This window comes from Manduca sexta, chromosome 14 (assembly GCF_014839805.1).
Source record: "Manduca sexta isolate Smith_Timp_Sample1 chromosome 14, JHU_Msex_v1.0, whole genome shotgun sequence".
Lineage (NCBI taxonomy): Eukaryota > Metazoa > Arthropoda > Insecta > Lepidoptera > Sphingidae > Manduca > Manduca sexta.
The window spans coordinates 6,623,903-6,641,810 of NC_051128.1; the positions used below are offsets into that span (position 1 = coordinate 6,623,903).

The window sequence follows — 17,908 nt, forward strand, 5'->3', positions numbered from 1 at the left end:
AGTATTAATTTGCTTTTAATATATCTTTTCAGCTATTTGTAGAGCTTACCATAAAATCATATTCTAAACATTTCACTCAAAATATCATTTCAATAAAAAATATTCAGAATACAATAACAATTGGATGCAGTTTAATGAAAGAATTCAATCCTGAAGCGTGTCAAATATGTTGTTATTTAAAACTGTAATAGGAACAAGACTCATTGTGTTGTATAATGCTTACTATTATACAAATCAAGTAATAATTTACTAATCAGGGATATTATTAAAATTTGTAAATGTTTCATTAAGCTGCATTCAATTATGCTTAGCTGCTTTATCAAGCTATAAAATTTTTATGTTGCTGTGATCATTAACCCTGAACGCATCATGTTAACAGCCCGTAGTGTCGGCAGCAAGTGACACTGCTTCTAAACAACCACCACGTCCCGCGATTGCGGTAGGTCATTTTCCTGGCACATCACAACTTCATGCATGCTCATCCTTTTTCTTATCTCTACTATAGTATAACTAATAATATTTATAGTAAAAAAATTTATTTTGATAAAAGTATAATTATAAAATAGTATAGATCTACATGAATTACATAAAAATAAATACAAGTTGTTTTGTTATCTCGCAACAGAAAAAAAATGGATGTCTAATATTTTGTCCCATGTCAGTAGTATATTAAATATATAGTATTTGCTTTACAAATTCCTTGACATTTTAATAAGCAAGTTAATTATAAATCTGTAGACAAGATCACATTTAAATAAATGGATTTTCTAATAAATGAAAACAAAAATGCTCTATGTAATTTTATCCTGTGCAGAAAACGGGAAAATGGAACGCGATGCATGTAAGGATCGCCTGGGAAATCTACAATCATCAGCAAAAAGAAAAAGCTGGCGGCAACGTAAATGCCGTCGTCTCCACCGCCGACAAGGACAAGTTGCGAGCGTTTCCAGGACCCGCACCACCACCGCCTCCTGCCTACCGCTCGCCTTACGAACTACCGCCTGCGCCATACCTGCCGCATCACCCACATCTAGGTAACATTCGCACAAAATTTCTTCTTATACTGAATACCAGCAGATTACCATATACTGGCATGCTCTAACGGTATTTTATTAAATTACAGGTGTATCTCCATTCGCGCGATACGGTCCTGGCGCATATCCGCCCGCTCCACCCGGTTTCGGCTTGTCCGCATATGGGCGGGACTTGGCGTTATCGTCGTCGCTACATGGCGTGCACCACGCGCCCACGCTTGGCGTCCTGCACGACGCGTGGCGCGCACGCCCGCCGCCTTCTGCCGCCGCTGCTGCCGAGGCGCGCCGCGACCACGAGGAGCGTGAGCGGGAACGCGCGCGCCGCGAACGTGAGGAACGCGAACGCCGAGACAGGGAAGAGCGCGAGAGACGCAAGGCGCGCGAGCAACGAGACCAACGCGACCGCGAATTGGAACGAGCCAGGACTCGCTCGCCTCTGCGCAACGGCACCACAGAACCCCCAAAGGAAGAGCGCAAGGAGGCACCGAGACACGCACCGGCACCGTTGTCTGCGTATCCGCCGACGCCTTGGGACCCGTACCGACCGTTCGATCCACTGCAACACATGCGGTTCGCACCACTGGTAGAAGCGGCCATCCGCGCCGAGGAGGATCGCGCCAAGATGTTGAGCGCGTACGCGCACCACCAGCAGCTGAAGGCGAGCCCGCTGATGCACCGCGGACTACCGCCGCACGGCGCGCACGGGGCGCACGCTGCGCACGGTGCGCACGGGCCGCACGGACCGCTGGCGCCGCTGGGCGCGCACGGCGGGCTGGCCCCGCTGGCTCCGCTGGCACCGCCACTCGCGCCACTGGCGCCGCTCGACCTGCTCAAGAAGGAGGAGCCGCGATGATAGTGCCGCGTCGCGTCCGCCGCTTCCCCTGCCTCCTCGGCCGCCTGCGATGTGGACTGGCGTGAATGACGTTGCGAGTGAAAGTACGACTCGTTTAAAGTGTATCGTTTTTCATTATCGGTTTAGAGAATTATTTATTGTAACGTCGCTTGCCGATGGTCGTCGGCCGCGCGTCGGAGAGGGAGATGCGACTTGCTAAGGTGCACTTTCTCACATGTGCAATATGAAACGAGAACACTGGGGCGCCTGCTGCCGCCGCGCGCCGGCCTGTACACTACTGCTTGTTTATTTACATGAAAATATCTATCGACTTGTTATTGTGACCATTATTAGTTAATTATACATGAAATTGCTGATTATGTGAAGGATAGGATTATCGGAATCGCTATCGATATAATTATACATATTTATATATACCTATAAATAAAATGTAAATATTAGTGTGTAAAAATTAGTGTTAAAATATAGAATCGGTTTATTTAACGTCATGCAAAGGAAAAAAATCCCATAAATTATTATTGTATCGGGAGTTTAATTTCACTTCCGTTAAAAATCTCAATGGTTTTTCAATTGTACCAGTGGAGTTTTATTTATTTATTTATACTCCCATTAATCATAGATGAACCCTGAACATTTTCAGTTAAATAAAGGTTGATATTTTGTTTTAATGCATTTAAAAATATGTGATATTATTGTACTGTGAATTAAATTTTGTCTGACTTCATAGTAGTGTCTATTTCCAAATACTTAGATCTAATGATGAATACGATAATGTTCAGATTTGTATTATTTGAAGTAGTTAGAGTATCAAACTATTCCATATTAAATTATCCACCAACCTGCTGTAACACTTAAAAAGATAGTTAAACTTGAAATGTGCCATTAAATCTGCATTGAAGGGCATTGAGTCAGACAAAATCGAATTTAGTATCTGTCTTCATAGGCACATCTGATGGTTTGTGTTATTATTCTCATAAAGGACAATTCACAAGTGTACTATAGTTTATACAAAACCATTCTGTATACTAAAAAGTAAATGAAAGCTTGGTGCGATTCAGAAAATACCATTAAAACTTTTGATTTTTATACCAATAAGATTTTTTGTGTCCTTTCCTGTGTCCTTCTTATATCCCGTTTACGTTGTTCTAATATTCATTTAGTATGCACACAGGTCTTTTATTCCAAACAATCATTTTAGCAAAGTGGCTATGAACCGTGACAGATTATATTATTGCCGTTACTACTGCGCGGGAGAACGGGATGTTTCGACGGATGCCATTTTTACAGTTCGGATCATGACGCGTTAGCCTAATGCAGTTTTTACCTACCTTGGAAAATACACACAGATTCTCTAGGTACCTATCAAAAAGGTGATTTTTCCAACATAACTAAAATTTATTCAATGTGTCAAAATGATCTTTGCCAGAATAATCTATTCCATTTGTTGCATAGTAATTAACCATTAAGTTTTGGTTGTGGGCTTTTCTTCGAAATCCATAGCTGAGCACATGCTTATTGGTATTTGGCAGGTAGCTGACTAATAAGAAGTAACTTTGTGTTTGCTTTAACGCAAATGTCCCATACAAATTCAAATATAAAAAAAATAAAATAAAAAATGTATATAATATTTTTTATGGTACTTTTATTTCGATTAACCAATCACTTCTAAGGGCCGTTTTAATAAATTATTCTCACTTTTGAGTAGTTTCTCAAGTAGGCATTCATCGATGAATTGAATTTGTCATTTTAGAGCTTGCTCCCAGCTGTGACGGTTGTTGTTCAATAAACAAAACTGCTGTCAAAATCCGTCACATACTATGATTTAAGAAATCCCTGAGCTGATGTTAATAAGGTTTTATTAAATAAGTTTTTAATTTTGACAGACGTAGAGTTATATTCTACCAACTATACAAATATACTTTGTTGAAGTAAACGAATATGTATTTAATATATTTATTTTAGAGAATCGCGATTGTCCGTCGTTACCTTTACCTGGTCATAGTCTGTACATATCGGTAATCAAATCAGCTGAACTAATAAGCAGTAAGATAACGCGGCAGTTTGTACCAAATCTATCCTGACTAATAAAAGTCATTTGGTATATTTATAGTGCTGGCCCATCCACTCCCAAGTGGGAAATGTGTGTATTGAGGCTCTACAAGGAAATTTTAACTAAAGATTGTTGAATTTTAGGAATTACGCAAATTATTAAATCAATTAGTTCAAGTTCGGGTAGACTTAGTGCAGAAGAAATAACAGAATAGAATTCCTGGTTTGGTAGACATCTTGATCAGTTTTCCTCAATGGGACGATAGTCGTGACCTTCACGAAATAAGACCTAATTTCTTGTAATATTAAGAAAATATACTAGTTAAAAATACATAGTCACATTCCAAAAATATTTTATCAACTTTTTGTGTAGGCTGGTCTCGGCTGCCTTATCTTAGTAATTAACGCCACTACAATTCCCATTTCTGCATCTTATCCCTATTTTTTTGGGCTATAGACATTATTTATTTATTGTATCATGTCCATAACAAAGAAATTTACTATTAACATAGCGAGGTAAGTATTTATATAACCATTTTGATAGAGTTTGTGTCATGGTGCAACCTTGTTCCATGAGGATTGTGGAGATATTTCCACATATTGAAGTTCTAAATCAAAGGTAAATAATAAATCCTCATGCTGCTTGCACTACATTGTTTATTTACTGTATTTAAATAACAATGATTTTATATTTGATTTGACCTATTTATCACATTACTTTCTATACCAAATTTGTACTGACTTCATCCTCTTCACTTTCTTTTGCAGTTGGAGGATTCCGTAAAGTAGAGCTTCAGCTGTTGGGGGACATCCAGGAACGTAGATATCTACAGGCACTATACGATCACAACCCCTGAAATTAACAAATAATAAAAATAAGTAAAAATTATTATTAAATTGAATTGAAATATTTCCAACTCCTCCCTATCTTTCTATTTAATTTCGTTGTGGGATAATGACAATTTTTTTTTCCCTGAGACTCGCCAAGCTTCACTGCTTGGTGTCATAAATACATGCCACTGTTGATCCTAGCTTACAGTAGTTGAAGTGAAGGGTGTGAGGGCGGGAAAGTCTCTCAATATTATTAAATTGACAAATTATAGTTATGTCAGTAATCCATAAATAAGAATTTTATGGAAGTGCATTAAAAACCATTTTTAAATTGGATGTTGAAATAATCTTAATTCATTTCATTTGGGCATAATCTTACAATAATCATGAACTTTGGCTCAATGCCACCTATTGATGGAGGAATTCATTTGATGCAATGTAGCAGACAGAGAAAGTGACAGATATAATTAGGAAAGTTAAAATGTGCATATAATTACTTAAATATATGGATTAAAATAAAATATAACACAACATATTGAATTATATAGCGCTAATTGCATACTGTCATCTTTGGACCTGTATCTCTAAAGTATATTTATTTTATGCATTCAACACCATAAATATCAAGGCCAAGATGTTATGTACAGAGACTAGCACCATATTATATTAACAATGCCAAATTGTCAATGTGCCCAAAATACAAATAATATTCATACAATGATTACCTCACAACAGAGTATGAGTAGTGATAATATCCACCACCATTTGCACAGCTGCCCATGGAAATAACCCATCTTGGATCTGGCATTTGATCATACACTTTCCTCAAAGCTGGAGCCATTTTGTTGGTTAGGGTTCCAGCAACAATCATCACATCAGACTGACGGGGTGATGCACGGAACACTACACCATATCTGAAAATGAAAATAATCATCTATTTAGCAATAGTCCAATAATTATGTCATATAGTGGAGCAGTCCCGGATCTTGTATTTTATGGAGGTGGGGCAAAATCTGAATAATGCCACCCCTGACCACCACCTATATTTTTACCTTTGCCATCATCATCATCATTTCATGCCCCGTGGGAAACAATTTATGAGTTTAATGTACTGAATGTCTTAGTAGTCAAAGTTGCATTAATGATGAGTTGTGTATGTGTCTGCAAGTGTGAATTTGCCACCCAGGGCTCGGGCCCTGGCTTGCCCCCCCTTAGTTCCGGGGCTGTAGTGAAGATAGAAAAGTTAATCAATAATATAAGAATTAAATAAATATAAACAGCACAGTATAATAAGTTCCTAGTTAGTTAAAAGAGATTAAACTATATTAAAATAGGTAAGATTTTTTCTTGCGAACTATAACAGCAAAAAACATTAGATTCAATTCCTTTAAACCCATGGAAGTCAATCATTCACTATGATCTGCCATAATGCTTGGATGAAAAGCAAAATAAAATGGGTACATGTGTTCTGTTAAAACTTATAGGTACATTATTATATGTAACAGAAATTTGATACAATGAGGAATACGATGTTGCTAGCTAGCCATAACACTATAATAAAATTTGTCTACTCTGTAATTAGATCTATATTTATTTATCCTATGATTACAGCTTGGTTAACAGCATACTTTAGTTTTTTGGTAATTAATAGCATGTTGTTCTCAAACTTATATTAAGTCAATATAAAAATATAGATTGCTATAATAGTTATTGATCTAATAAAGAAACGAATGACAAAAAATGTTCACCATTAACATTGTAAATATTTTTGAATAGCATCTAGTACATTACCTGTCCATGTCATAACGAGGAGCAGCGATGTGCATCATCTCTACAGCGCAGCAGGCCAAACCAAATGTCATGGGCCAGATAGAGCCTTTTCTTCCCCAGTTCAGTAAGTCATCAAGCCTGGCTACAGCCAGCTCTGCCATGTTGCTTGCATCTTGAAACGGTGAGTATGGACGCTGTTCGTTTGGTTTTGGTGCTGGTAGATGAGTTTGTCTTATTTGATTCGCTACAGGCGCAAAAGCACCTTTCTTCAACACAGATAAAACTGTGTTGGGAGCTGAACTCCCTAACGCTTTAATAGCCTGCATTATTCCTGCAACACACCAGCCTCTGTTATAATCACAATGATTTTAAAAAATCATGCGTAGATGAAAACTTTACACAGCACTGCTTTCACATCCATTCACTTACTAAATCAATACATAGACATGTTCTATATAATGTTTAAATCATTAAATAAAGTAGTATAATAATTTAACAACCTAAATTTATATGTTTAACGCCGTCTTCACCTACACTTACAGTCTAAAATCGAGATTTTGATACAAAATTTACGTAATGAAACTTGGCAATGAAGACCAAGTTTATAGAGATAGCAATCGAAATTTGAACTATCTGACATTTGCAATTTAAAATTTTGAAAGCATCACAAATAAATACGTAGATGTAAAGATAAATAATTACGTGTATTATTGAAACAAAATGTAACAAAGATTTATAAACTATAATACTACAATGTTTATTAACGCTATATTTTGTAAAATGTTCAGAACTACAAATATTTTTTTAATGAGTCTCTACCTACTCTTTTATCATTGGTCTCTACAAACCGCATCTTAATGTCATTGGCACTTGAGATTCAAAATATGATTATTTGGCAGCATAGTTCTTGACTAGCCGGTGTCCGGTTCTTTTAACTATGCGTGTAATGCTGCCCTTTGTTACATAAATACGTTTGGAGATATAAAAAACCAACATCCTTTGCCTACATCTTAACATCGAACACTATATGTAAGACTAGGCAGTATGGTCTATTATAATTCTCTTTGGTATGGTAGAAAGACTATAGCTCGACCTCTGGATAAATTAAAAAAAACATCGAACACTGCTTGACAGTTGACATTTATATAAATACAAAATAGAATGAAATAGAAATTAACCGATTCTTTTAATTGTATTCCGGGAAGGCGACATTAAGAAAATATAATCCCGAAACGAATATTTATATTAACAATAAAGACGCTGCATTTTCGAAACTTACATAAGTTTAATATTTCAATTTGAAAGATCGTAATTATTTATTTATATACTAGCTACTAACTTACAAAATTTGAAATCTAATGTTTGTTTTGTAAAAAATATATATTTTGCCATATAAAGAGGGTTACCCCGAATATTATAACTTCACAGTACAGTTCTGTCTTGTATTTTAGAATGTCTAATCTTCAGAAAAAGGTAATATTTATTTGATAGTGCATATTATCTAATATCTAGGTATATATTTTTTCATGAATTGTATTTGTATTCACTATAGGAAAAAAGGTGGCTCAAACCAATATTTGATTTTGATAATGATGAACCTACTAAGAAGAGAGTGAAGACCGCCAGCCATAAACATCCTACCACATCACCAGTAAAGGTATTTACAGCTTTTATTGTTAAAAAAATAATCGAGAAATATTTCAATATTATTAATGTTTGTGGTTACAAATAGTGAAATAAAGTGTTTTTGATTTTTAACCTAAATGAACAGTCCATTAATGTAATAACAACTGGACACTAATTTCGTGCTTCAGCCTCTCAGTTAATAGTTTACAATAATTTTGAAAGTGAAATAGAAAAGCTAATGTGCTTTACCTCTGTCAAATAACTAATGTTGAATTTCAGAGTGCAAGCACAACTGATAAAAGAATTATAAACATTGATCACAAAACATGGATGAAAAATTTTGATCCTGTGACTGTTGGAGATTTGGCTGTTAACAATAAAAAGGTTCAAGAAATAGAAGAATGGTTAAAAATAGCTTGCAGTGGCAATTGTGGCGAAATATTGCTTTTAACTGGTCCTGTAGGTTGTGGAAAAACAATAACTATACAGATATTAGCAAAACAACACAATATAAAATTAACTGAGTGGATAACTCCAATTGATATAAGCTTGCCTTCTGAATATGGTGAGATTATTTTAAATATGGTTTTAATTATAAGAGGTATTGCTCACTGCATTGCATGCGTGAATAACCTTTCCTGTCCCTAAAAAATATAGCAATTTATAGCATCCCCAGCATCCTCTATATAATATCAGATAAAAATTACCATTACTTCCCATGGGAGCTAATTACCAGGATGAAAATGTCTGTGTAATAATCCAGGACATGGTCTATGTGTGTTAAATTACTTCCAAATTTGTTCAACTATTTCTGAATATTTTTCTAACATAAATCCAACCATATCCACAAACTAGCATTTACATTAGTAAAATGTAAAATGCATTATTTACGTGAGCAAATTATTACAGAAGATAAATTAAAACAATTTGAAATTTACTATGATATCTTCCTGTAATAATGCATTCAATTTCTTGTATATAGCTAATACATTTTAGTTGCATACTGTCTTTTGAGAGTAACTTTGATGAGGTTTTACTTGTATCTGCAATTTTTGTTTTCAGGTGATTATGAATATAGAGAGAAGCAATCAACAAAGTTTCTAGATTTTATAATAAATGCAGCTAACTTCACATCACTTTTAGACAATAATAGTAAAAAATTGGTATTAGTTGAAGATTTGCCTAATACATTTACAAGAACACCATCAGAATTTACAGATGTATTACAGTAAGGATGATTTTATCAAAGCAATTTTTGCATTATATGTTTATTGATGAAATATAGTAATTTAAGTCTTTTGTACATTATTTTAAATTGTGGGTGTCTCTTTCAGGCAATTTAAACAAAGAGCAAAGTCCCCAATAGTTTTTATATGCTCAGAATCTCATACAGATAGTAAAAATACCGGTGCAAATCTGTTCACACCAAGTTTGAAGGATCAGTTTAAAATTCATCATATTACGTATGTATTTTATTTCCATCATACCTTATTATTTTGTTAACTTTATTCTGATAGAACATAATAATATAATATTATATTTTTTATAATTGTAGGTTGAATAGTATTTCAGTGACAGGCTTAAGATCGGCGTTGAAACGCGTAGCAGAAATAATATACAATAAACATACATCCGTGTACACTGTTCCTTCATCAGAGATGATAGATTGCATTGTTAATTCTTCAGCAGGGGATGTGCGCTCTGCTGTCTTAAATTTACATTTTGCATGTTTAAGAGGTAAGATTGTAAACATTTTATTGTGATTACAATGCATATATGTGATAAGCAACTGTGCGGCTTCTTCATAGTAACTAGTTAACTAATTAAAAGGACACAGTTTAATTTAAAAAGACATGATGGTGTCAGACTTTGGATAATGTTGAAGAAAATTGAGGGAGACAAGGCAAGCAGGCCTCACTACAATGTGTGAAATTATTACATATATTGTAAGGAAGCTTGTGTCCCTAGACCCTAATATTGTGTAGCTGGTGCCAATTAAAATAATTTCTTAATCCACATACATATGTATAACTTGCTATTCATAGATTTCTTTAAATGATGATTATATATGACATAGGATCACAACAGAGCATGGAGACCAGCATAGTTATGGAAAAAGAAACTAAAACGAAAAGTAATAAAAGGAAAAAACAAGCATCTAGTAAATTCACATCATTAGGAAAAGATCAAACTGTAAGCATTCTTCATGGTGTTGGAAGAGTTTTGAATCCTAAAAGTAAGTCCCAATATCAGATTGGATCTACTCACTGGTCAAGCTCAAAATTAATCAATATAAAACATCATTATATCACAGTAATATTGAGTTTTGATTTAAGACATTTAGTTTTTATTTCAGTGGTGTTAGATGATAATGGAAAATCAAAGCTTTCTCATAGCCCTGAAGAAATAATTGAACAATTTGTTAGTCAACCAAATTCATTTGTCAACTTTATACAAGAGAATTATTTGCCTCATTTTGCTTGTCCCTACCAAACTGAGAGAGCAGCATCTATACTAAGTGATGCAGATTTCATGTTGGCTGAGTGGAGGGTAAGTGTAAATACTTAGAGATTTATTTTAAAAACTCGTGATATTACTTTAACAAAAATCTTTACAATTTGTTTACATTGTAGGAAAAAATGTGCCTAGAATATGGTTTGTATGCTGCTGTTGCTGGATTAATGCTCGCCAACAGAACACCTGTGTCGGCCTGGAACCCTGTAAGGAGGCCAACTTATTCGAAAATACAATATCCGTAAGTATAAATATTTTACAGCCTATTAAAATAGAAAACCTTCAGGGAACTAATTTTGCTTTTTGTTTTAATCTTGTCAGTACAAGAAATTAGTTCATATTTTTCTACAACATGGCACAGGTTTCTATATTCCAGTGAGGCTATAATTAATACTGTACTTTAGATATGTCAAAATTTTATAATTAGTTTTATTTATATTGCAGGTTGCCCAGCGAGTTGCCTCTTTTACAAGAAAATTATTTGTACAAAGGAAAAGAACTTGTTTCTGATTATAAAACATTTTGTAAAATAATTGGAACCAATACATAATCCAATAAAAGTTTATATTTTTGAACTAATTTTCTAAACTTGCATTGACCAATTTCATAGGTAAATGAATACAACAGTTTAGGATCATACTATGTTGTTATTCAGGACAGGATCTTTGGATCTGGGAATAAATAAAATAGAATTATTAATGTTACAATTTATTAAACAGTAATCAAATGTCCTTTTACATAAACATTATACCAGAATTATTACATCAGCACACCACTAATTCAGTCATAGGTACAGTTCATTTCCCACCAATCACTCACTCAGCTTAGTTCCCATTTTGCAGGCTTTTATAAACAAGAAATATATAATTAGAATATGTTCAAAGATGGTTACTCAATCAAGTAAAGTCACCTCATACTTACCTGCTCACAGTTTTGGATCAAGTTGCACACCAAGCTTGTATTGTAATAAGGGGAAACGGACATACTTACCTTGTGTAGGTTCTGGAATGTGTCACAGCCAGAGATTTATGTATGTGGATACCTTCAAGTACTGTGGCATATTTGTGTTTGTGTGTATGTATGTAAGTGTCCGTGTGTGTGCATCGTGAGTATAGGACGCTATCGGGAGGAAGATGAGGAGGACCTGGAGCGGCGGCGGCGAGGCGCTGCGCGCGGCGACCGCGACCGAGTGCGGCGGCGGCGGATCGGCGACCGGCGCCGCGGCGCAGGGCTGCGCCGTCTGTACCTAGCAAATTTTTAACAATTTCAAATTCACAGAAAATCAATGGCAAAGATTGTTGCTAATAATTGTGTTTAGGTTTAATACCGTGGTGGCGAGTGTCGTCGGGGTGGGGCGTGTCTGGGCGGCATCGGGCGTGGTGAGGGTCGGCGTGGACGCGACGGAATCAATACAGGCGCCGCCGTGATCTCTTGCCCATCGATTTGCCCTGTAACAGATAATCCATTTCAGTTTAGTGATGTATCTATTATATTATTATTCAATCAAATTCCTATCTCGTAAAATATACATCGAAATTACATATTTATTAATAATATAAAAATAGTAACCTCCATCCATGTGTTTCATCGCGTTTTCTGCTTCATCAGCATTACTGAATTCGACATATGCATATCCACGCCCATTGTGAGGGTGTAATCTGTCCATCGGGAACTCTACTGCCTTTACACTCCCATATGTTGAAAATATTTCATGAATGTGATCTCTACTGACATTCAATGTTAGACGCCCAATGTGAATACGCGTTGGTCGCGGCGGCGGTGAGCGTTCGCGTTTCTTACGACCCGGAGATCTGTAAAGAATGGAAATTAAAAATGTATTTAACATTAACAAAATAGAATAGGTCCTAACTTAGAAAGCATTGAAGTGCACTTTTGAAATATTTGAACGATGAACAGGTTTAAAGTCTTGATATTGTGTTTCTAAATGAAACCTTGTCTTCTTTCAAGTAACACAATAATTTACTTTAACTATAAGTAACAACAAAATAAGTATGTAACAAAATTAAAATATATTTTATACATCCTAATTCCACTTTTACTTAACTCTTAAGAGCGTTTACGTGCCGCGCGTGAAGTCAACTATAGGTAATTCTTCGCAAAATTCACTCACACAGAGCCGTTGCGTAGCTGTGTGCGTAGAGTTAGCGCGTCGGCTATCTTTATAGTCAGACCAACCAATTTTGATCTTTTCGCTTTAATTATCTAATTGGAATGTAACTTATGATTTATGAATTTATGATAAATGAAGAATTATATTATTAAATATATAAGAACTCATCATGAAATAGTTTATATGTATCATTTTGTAATTATAAAAGAAAATAAACATTTTTAACAAATTTTAACGGCAATTTTACAAATTGTTATTTTCACTTTTTAAATGTAAATGCTTAAAAAAATTAAGCATTTGCATTTAGAAAAGTACCCTTAGTAAAGTGGAGCTCATTATGAAGCCGAAAGATAGGCACCAGAACTCCGTAATCAGACAATAAATCAGGAAAATTACTGTGCTACGATGTTTATAATGGACCACATAATTACTCCATAGATCTGCAGTTTTAATATTTAGCGTATTGAAAGTTTAAATAAAGTCATTAGAAATTACATATTGGAATTTATATTTTGAGTCAGAAGGGGTATGTAATGAGATGTCATTTTTAGATGTATAACTAAAAAGTGAGAAATAAAAGATTTCTTTTTTTGGAAGTTGGTTATATTTTTTTGGATAGTTTTTTTTTTTAATAGGTATTGCTTCTCAGTGACATCGATCATCAATCAACCGATTGTACATCCATGTATAACAATTTACCAGTTTTGTATCCATAGTTTTGCATAATATTTGCGACACACGACGAAGCAAAATAGTTGGTTCTGTACTTTTTTTTTACCAACAGCAGTCAGCTTTGACTGTAAGTATGGGAATACCGTCTTTTACATCACTACAGGCAACATCTTTATCAGTTTCTTCTCTAGCGGCCTCTTGCATCCTGTCCTCTGCAGCTAATTTCAATCATTTAGCTAACTCGTCGTAACATTTAACGTCTTACAAAAATTTTGTAAAGCCATAATTTGTAGCAAATTGTTTTGCCTGCAAATATGTTTTTTTTTCTCCTTTATCCTCAAATGGTAACTCATACCTTTTCTACCTGCATAACATTCGATAAGTTAAATTTGGTAAGTTCTATGGCAAACAAAAGAGTTAGGAATAAATAAGTAAAGTTGTACGAATTTAAAAAAAAAATTGTAATAATATATTTACAATAAAAAAACAAAAATAAGTTAAACATTTTGTTTCGACCGGATTCTCATGAGCATTGACGAACCCGGTAAACTTTGGAGCGCTGTAACAGCGTTTTAAATGAATGAAATAAAAAAAAATAAAAAAAAGTTATAGAGCAAAAAAGAAAACTTTTATAAACATTTTCTCACATTTTTGCTTATAACTTCTTTAATTTTTAATTTATGGTAAAAAGTTATATAAACATATTTGTAGGCAAAACAATTTGCTACAAATTATGACTTTACAAAATTTATGTAAGACGCATAGTTTCCGAGATATCGCGAAAAAAGTGTTTTCACCCCTTTTTCCATGATGGCGCCAGGGGACAAGGAGGGCGACCTCACAAACTTGAGATTAAGCTTCTATTGACCCCCACACATGTTCTAAAAATAATATTGGGTCCTCTAAAAATACAAAGCTCATGTAACATTTCAATGGGCTAATTGTTTTTAGCTTAAGGTTCCATTTTTTCCTTCGAGTAACTGTTGCTCAAGTGTTTAATGAGTAAAAAAGCAACAACCATAACTACTGACGCATGTTATAACATTAGTACATCAATCTTTTAGCTTTTGCTTTAGCCGAAGTTTCAGCGTTGTTGCGTTTCTTTTTCTTGCCTAGAAATAGCTTTACTTCCCATTGTGTCTGAAACATAATAATATAATAATAATTTATAGTAACTACTAAAATTATTGTCACTCATTAAAGAAAAAAATATTTTACTTACTAAAGTACTAAGATGTGGCAATCACTGTATACACGTGACTATTTTTTCTACGCACAGCAAAGGCCAACTGGAGTCTGGCCGGAGCGACGAGCGATACGTCCTCTCTCTAGAAAGCCTCAAGGCGGACTAATTTGAAACGATTTGCGCGTTGCGTTTTATAGCGGTATTTAAAATATTTATAGAAAAATAACAGAACTAATTTTGTTGAATTTTTAAATTGTATGTTTTTTAAGGAGATGTTCTTCTATTATAGTAATCCAATATTATATTCAATTAAGTAAGATATAGTGATAAAAAAAAATCATTTAAATGACCAACATTTCTGAAATTTTCGAATTCTTTGAATTTTTATTTCTCATGAATTAAACATAAAAGATATTTTTTCTCTACTAACTTTTTTCTTCAGGATCTTTTTAGTTAGATAAAAATAACATATTGTTATGTTCCTTAGTGGTTTAAGATATTTTGAGCTTCGAAATAGACGTTCGAAGCGCAAATTTGAAAACCTCTGTTCAGTAATCATTAAACAATTTACAAATACTCAATAAATCTAAAAATTTTTCTCTACTAACTTTTTAGACAACAAAATTTTCTATAGTAATTACTAATTCATATGTTTTTAAAATAATGTTTTGATGGATATTATCTCCTTCGAAAAGTGCTGTTTTTGAGACATACGGCGCGCGGATGCGTAAACGCTCTTAAAAATTTGTTGAGGTGATAGTATCACTTACCGTCAGAAATTCACTTACGCTCACAAGGTATTCAAACTAATCCCTAGAGATTAAAAATCGGAAACTAGAATGTTTAGCGAAAATATTTGCTAGTCACAAATATTCTTTGCCATAATGTTAGCAGATGTAAAGAAGAGTATGTGGTTTCATTTAAAAACATAATTTCACAAAGACCCAGTATACTAATATGAAAAACTGCTAAAGACCCTTCTAGTAAGCAAAATTGTCTTACAAACATGATGGGGAGCCATCATTAAAACCAATTTGCATGTTTCTAAACAAAATTAAATATTTATATTTTAAATTTTTTTCTGAGTAATAATAATTTACATACTGTGTTACTTGTTAGACTCACCTTTCATGCTTATCCTTAACTTTATTCTTATCATTAGATGCTGGCAATGCAAGTTTTTTCTTATCACCAATCGGTGAACGGTCTCTTACTTTTTCTCTGTCTGGTTCACGGCGATCCTTAATGGGGCTCTTGTGAGGTGAAGACCTGAAATAAAGATAAAGTAATGAATTGCAATATGTGCCCAGTAACTCTAATAAAACTCTGACATGAAGTATACTAGAGAATAGTGTGGAACATAGTGGTAATATTTCTAAGATAACAAGTACATAACAATAACTTATTAACTTGATATCTATATTAATATATGAACCTGAAAAGATTTGTTTGCTTGATCATGCCGATTTCAGGAACTATTCAACTGATTCAGATTTTTTGTCACTAATAGGAGACTTACATTACTTCCAAGTGCTAAAGTCACATGAAAATATTTATCCAGAAAAAAATTCACACTGTTGGAGCCACAGCCAAAACTTAGTTTCCACATAACATTTAAATTCTCTCAAAATTTTTACAAAATGTATAATCTAAACAAATGTATACATACTTCTTCTTTGGTCTGGAACGGTCGTTGTTACTGCTGCTGCTGCTTGACGAGCTGGACGACGAGGACGAGCGTGACGAGCTGCCCGAGCTGCTCGACGACGACCGGGACGACGACCGCGACGAGCTGCTCTCCGAAGAACTATTACGGCATGGATTAAAATCTCACTACTTCTACTGTTATGGAGAATAGGTTACGTTGATCACTATATACAGTATACACATATTATTACTGTATCAATTTTAAAAAACACAGGCATTGAATTATGACTGTTATAGACTTAGATGAAGTACATTAAAGATGATTATTCAATGAGTAATTAAGCACCTACCGTCATAGGCATAACCTCTTACAACAAATTATGATAATTTCAATCACAAGTATACGAGGTATTATATTTACCTGCCACTACTATCACTACTGCTGGATCCAGAATCGCCTTTTTTCTTCTTGTTTTCCTTTGGTTTCTTTTTGTCTTTATCGGAAGTCGCCGATGGTGATTTATTTCGAGCCCTGTTAGACATTTTTTATTTTGTGAGAAATAACACTACATACACTTGTACTTTGCGATCACATAAATATTTGTATATAAGTACTTACATTTCAATTAATCACGTATAAAATTAATGGATAAATGATTGAGTTTGGGTTAAAAAATTGTCTTGGCGTCTTTCTCCATAGACCACCATAGTAGCATAGACAAATTGTTTTTTTTTGGTTTGATTTACTCCTTAAGGAGAAGGCAAAGGCTCTCAATCATACAATTTCAATTTCAAATCAAATCAATTTATTTTACATAAAACATGGTATAAATTATGATGTTAAATATCTTACATGTGCAACATGTTTCACCGTTTCAACGGTATGCAAAAAAATTATATACGTACTTATAATTAGAGAACGAAGTTAGGCAAATTACCTATTATTAATATATCTATTCCCTTTTAGGTGTAGTTTACTCATACAAATTACATGATTTTCTATACATAATATTATTATATTATATCTAACTATAAAACCCATGTTCATCTGGGGGTTACTATTATATTACTATATATCTTTACATTCCAAAAATTCTTTAATTGTATAGAAACATTTATCTATGAGCCATTTCTTTAATCTATTAATAAATAAGGTAAAAGGTAGTTCACGTAAGGTTTTCGGTATTTTATTATATATTTGAATGGTCATACAACCGGTATTTCTTTTATACAGAGTGGTTGACATTGAATTTAGTTTTAGCTTAGTTGGATCTCTGATAGTGTATTTATTATTTTGACATACTTTTTCAAACAACTCAGAATGTTTTTTGACAAATATACCAATTTCTAATATATATATTGAAGTTAGAGTGAGCAGTTTTAATTTTCTGAACAGTGGTTTGCATGAATCTAGTGGTGCGACCCCGCATATTGCCCGGAGACACTTTTTTTGTGCTACGAACACCCTACCTATATCTGTTGAGTTTCCCCATAACAATATGCCGTATCGTAGTATGGATCCGACATATCCATGATACGCCATTAAGGCAGTTTTTTCACTAGCTAGTTTTCTTATTTTTCTGAGTCCGTATACA

The 17,908-nt window shown here is 34.2% G+C and overlaps 4 protein-coding genes across 14 annotated transcripts in view; 2 read left to right on the top strand and 2 right to left on the bottom strand.

Annotated features, from left to right (window-relative positions):
• Window positions 1-2,979, top strand: part of LOC115456073 (autism susceptibility gene 2 protein) — a 56,697-nt gene extending 53,718 nt beyond the window's left edge. For 6 of the 7 annotated variants that reach the window (XM_030184929.2, XM_030184931.2, XM_030184930.2 and 3 more), the window contains 3 exons: window positions 380-439; window positions 815-1,034; window positions 1,124-2,979. In XM_030184929.2, the coding sequence (XP_030040789.1) occupies window positions 380-439; window positions 815-1,034; window positions 1,124-1,887 (1,044 nt within the window). In that variant the 3' untranslated portion in view covers window positions 1,888-2,979. The remainder of the gene's footprint in view (window positions 1-379; window positions 440-814; window positions 1,035-1,123) is intronic. The other variant, XM_030184933.2, reaches the window with a different exon arrangement.
• A 1,594-nt stretch (window positions 2,980-4,573) lies between these two features.
• On the bottom strand, window positions 4,574-7,285 carry LOC115456097 (NADH-quinone oxidoreductase subunit B 2). Of its 3 annotated transcripts, none has more exons than XM_030184986.2 (4): window positions 7,038-7,285; window positions 6,559-6,868; window positions 5,493-5,681; window positions 4,574-4,789 (listed from the first exon to the last, which is right to left on the bottom strand). In XM_030184986.2, exons 2-4 carry the CDS (start codon window positions 6,861-6,863, stop codon window positions 4,651-4,653), a joined length of 633 nt encoding a protein of 210 aa, XP_030040846.2. In that variant the 5' UTR covers window positions 6,864-6,868; window positions 7,038-7,285; the 3' UTR covers window positions 4,574-4,650. The 3 variants fall into 3 exon arrangements, with proteins under 3 accessions (XP_030040846.2, XP_037294500.1, XP_037294501.1); XM_037438603.1 differs by having other exon boundaries at window positions 4,585-4,789; window positions 6,967-7,126; XM_037438604.1 differs by having other exon boundaries at window positions 4,585-4,789; window positions 7,078-7,093.
• A 193-nt stretch (window positions 7,286-7,478) lies between these two features.
• Window positions 7,479-11,252, top strand: LOC115456098 (cell cycle checkpoint protein RAD17). Its single transcript, XM_030184987.2, has 10 exons — window positions 7,479-8,010; window positions 8,090-8,194; window positions 8,443-8,728; window positions 9,226-9,391; window positions 9,498-9,626; window positions 9,719-9,900; window positions 10,241-10,399; window positions 10,520-10,713; window positions 10,797-10,918; window positions 11,122-11,252. Exons 1-10 carry the CDS (start codon window positions 7,990-7,992, stop codon window positions 11,225-11,227), a joined length of 1,470 nt encoding a protein of 489 aa, XP_030040847.1. The 5' UTR covers window positions 7,479-7,989; the 3' UTR covers window positions 11,228-11,252.
• Window positions 11,253-11,369: 117 nt separating this feature from the next.
• On the bottom strand, window positions 11,370-17,073 carry LOC115456099 (RNA-binding protein with serine-rich domain 1-A). Of its 3 annotated transcripts, none has more exons than XM_030184990.2 (7): window positions 16,933-17,073; window positions 16,735-16,845; window positions 16,336-16,458; window positions 15,792-15,935; window positions 12,247-12,488; window positions 12,005-12,125; window positions 11,370-11,923 (listed from the first exon to the last, which is right to left on the bottom strand). In XM_030184990.2, coding segments are annotated over exons 1-7 (870 nt in total). In that variant the 5' UTR covers window positions 16,935-17,073; the 3' UTR covers window positions 11,370-11,796. The 3 variants fall into 3 exon arrangements, with proteins under 3 accessions (XP_030040850.1, XP_030040849.1, XP_030040848.1); XM_030184989.2 differs by having other exon boundaries at window positions 11,370-11,917; window positions 16,336-16,473; XM_030184988.2 differs by having other exon boundaries at window positions 16,336-16,473.
• Window positions 17,074-17,908: the final 835 nt, after the last annotated feature.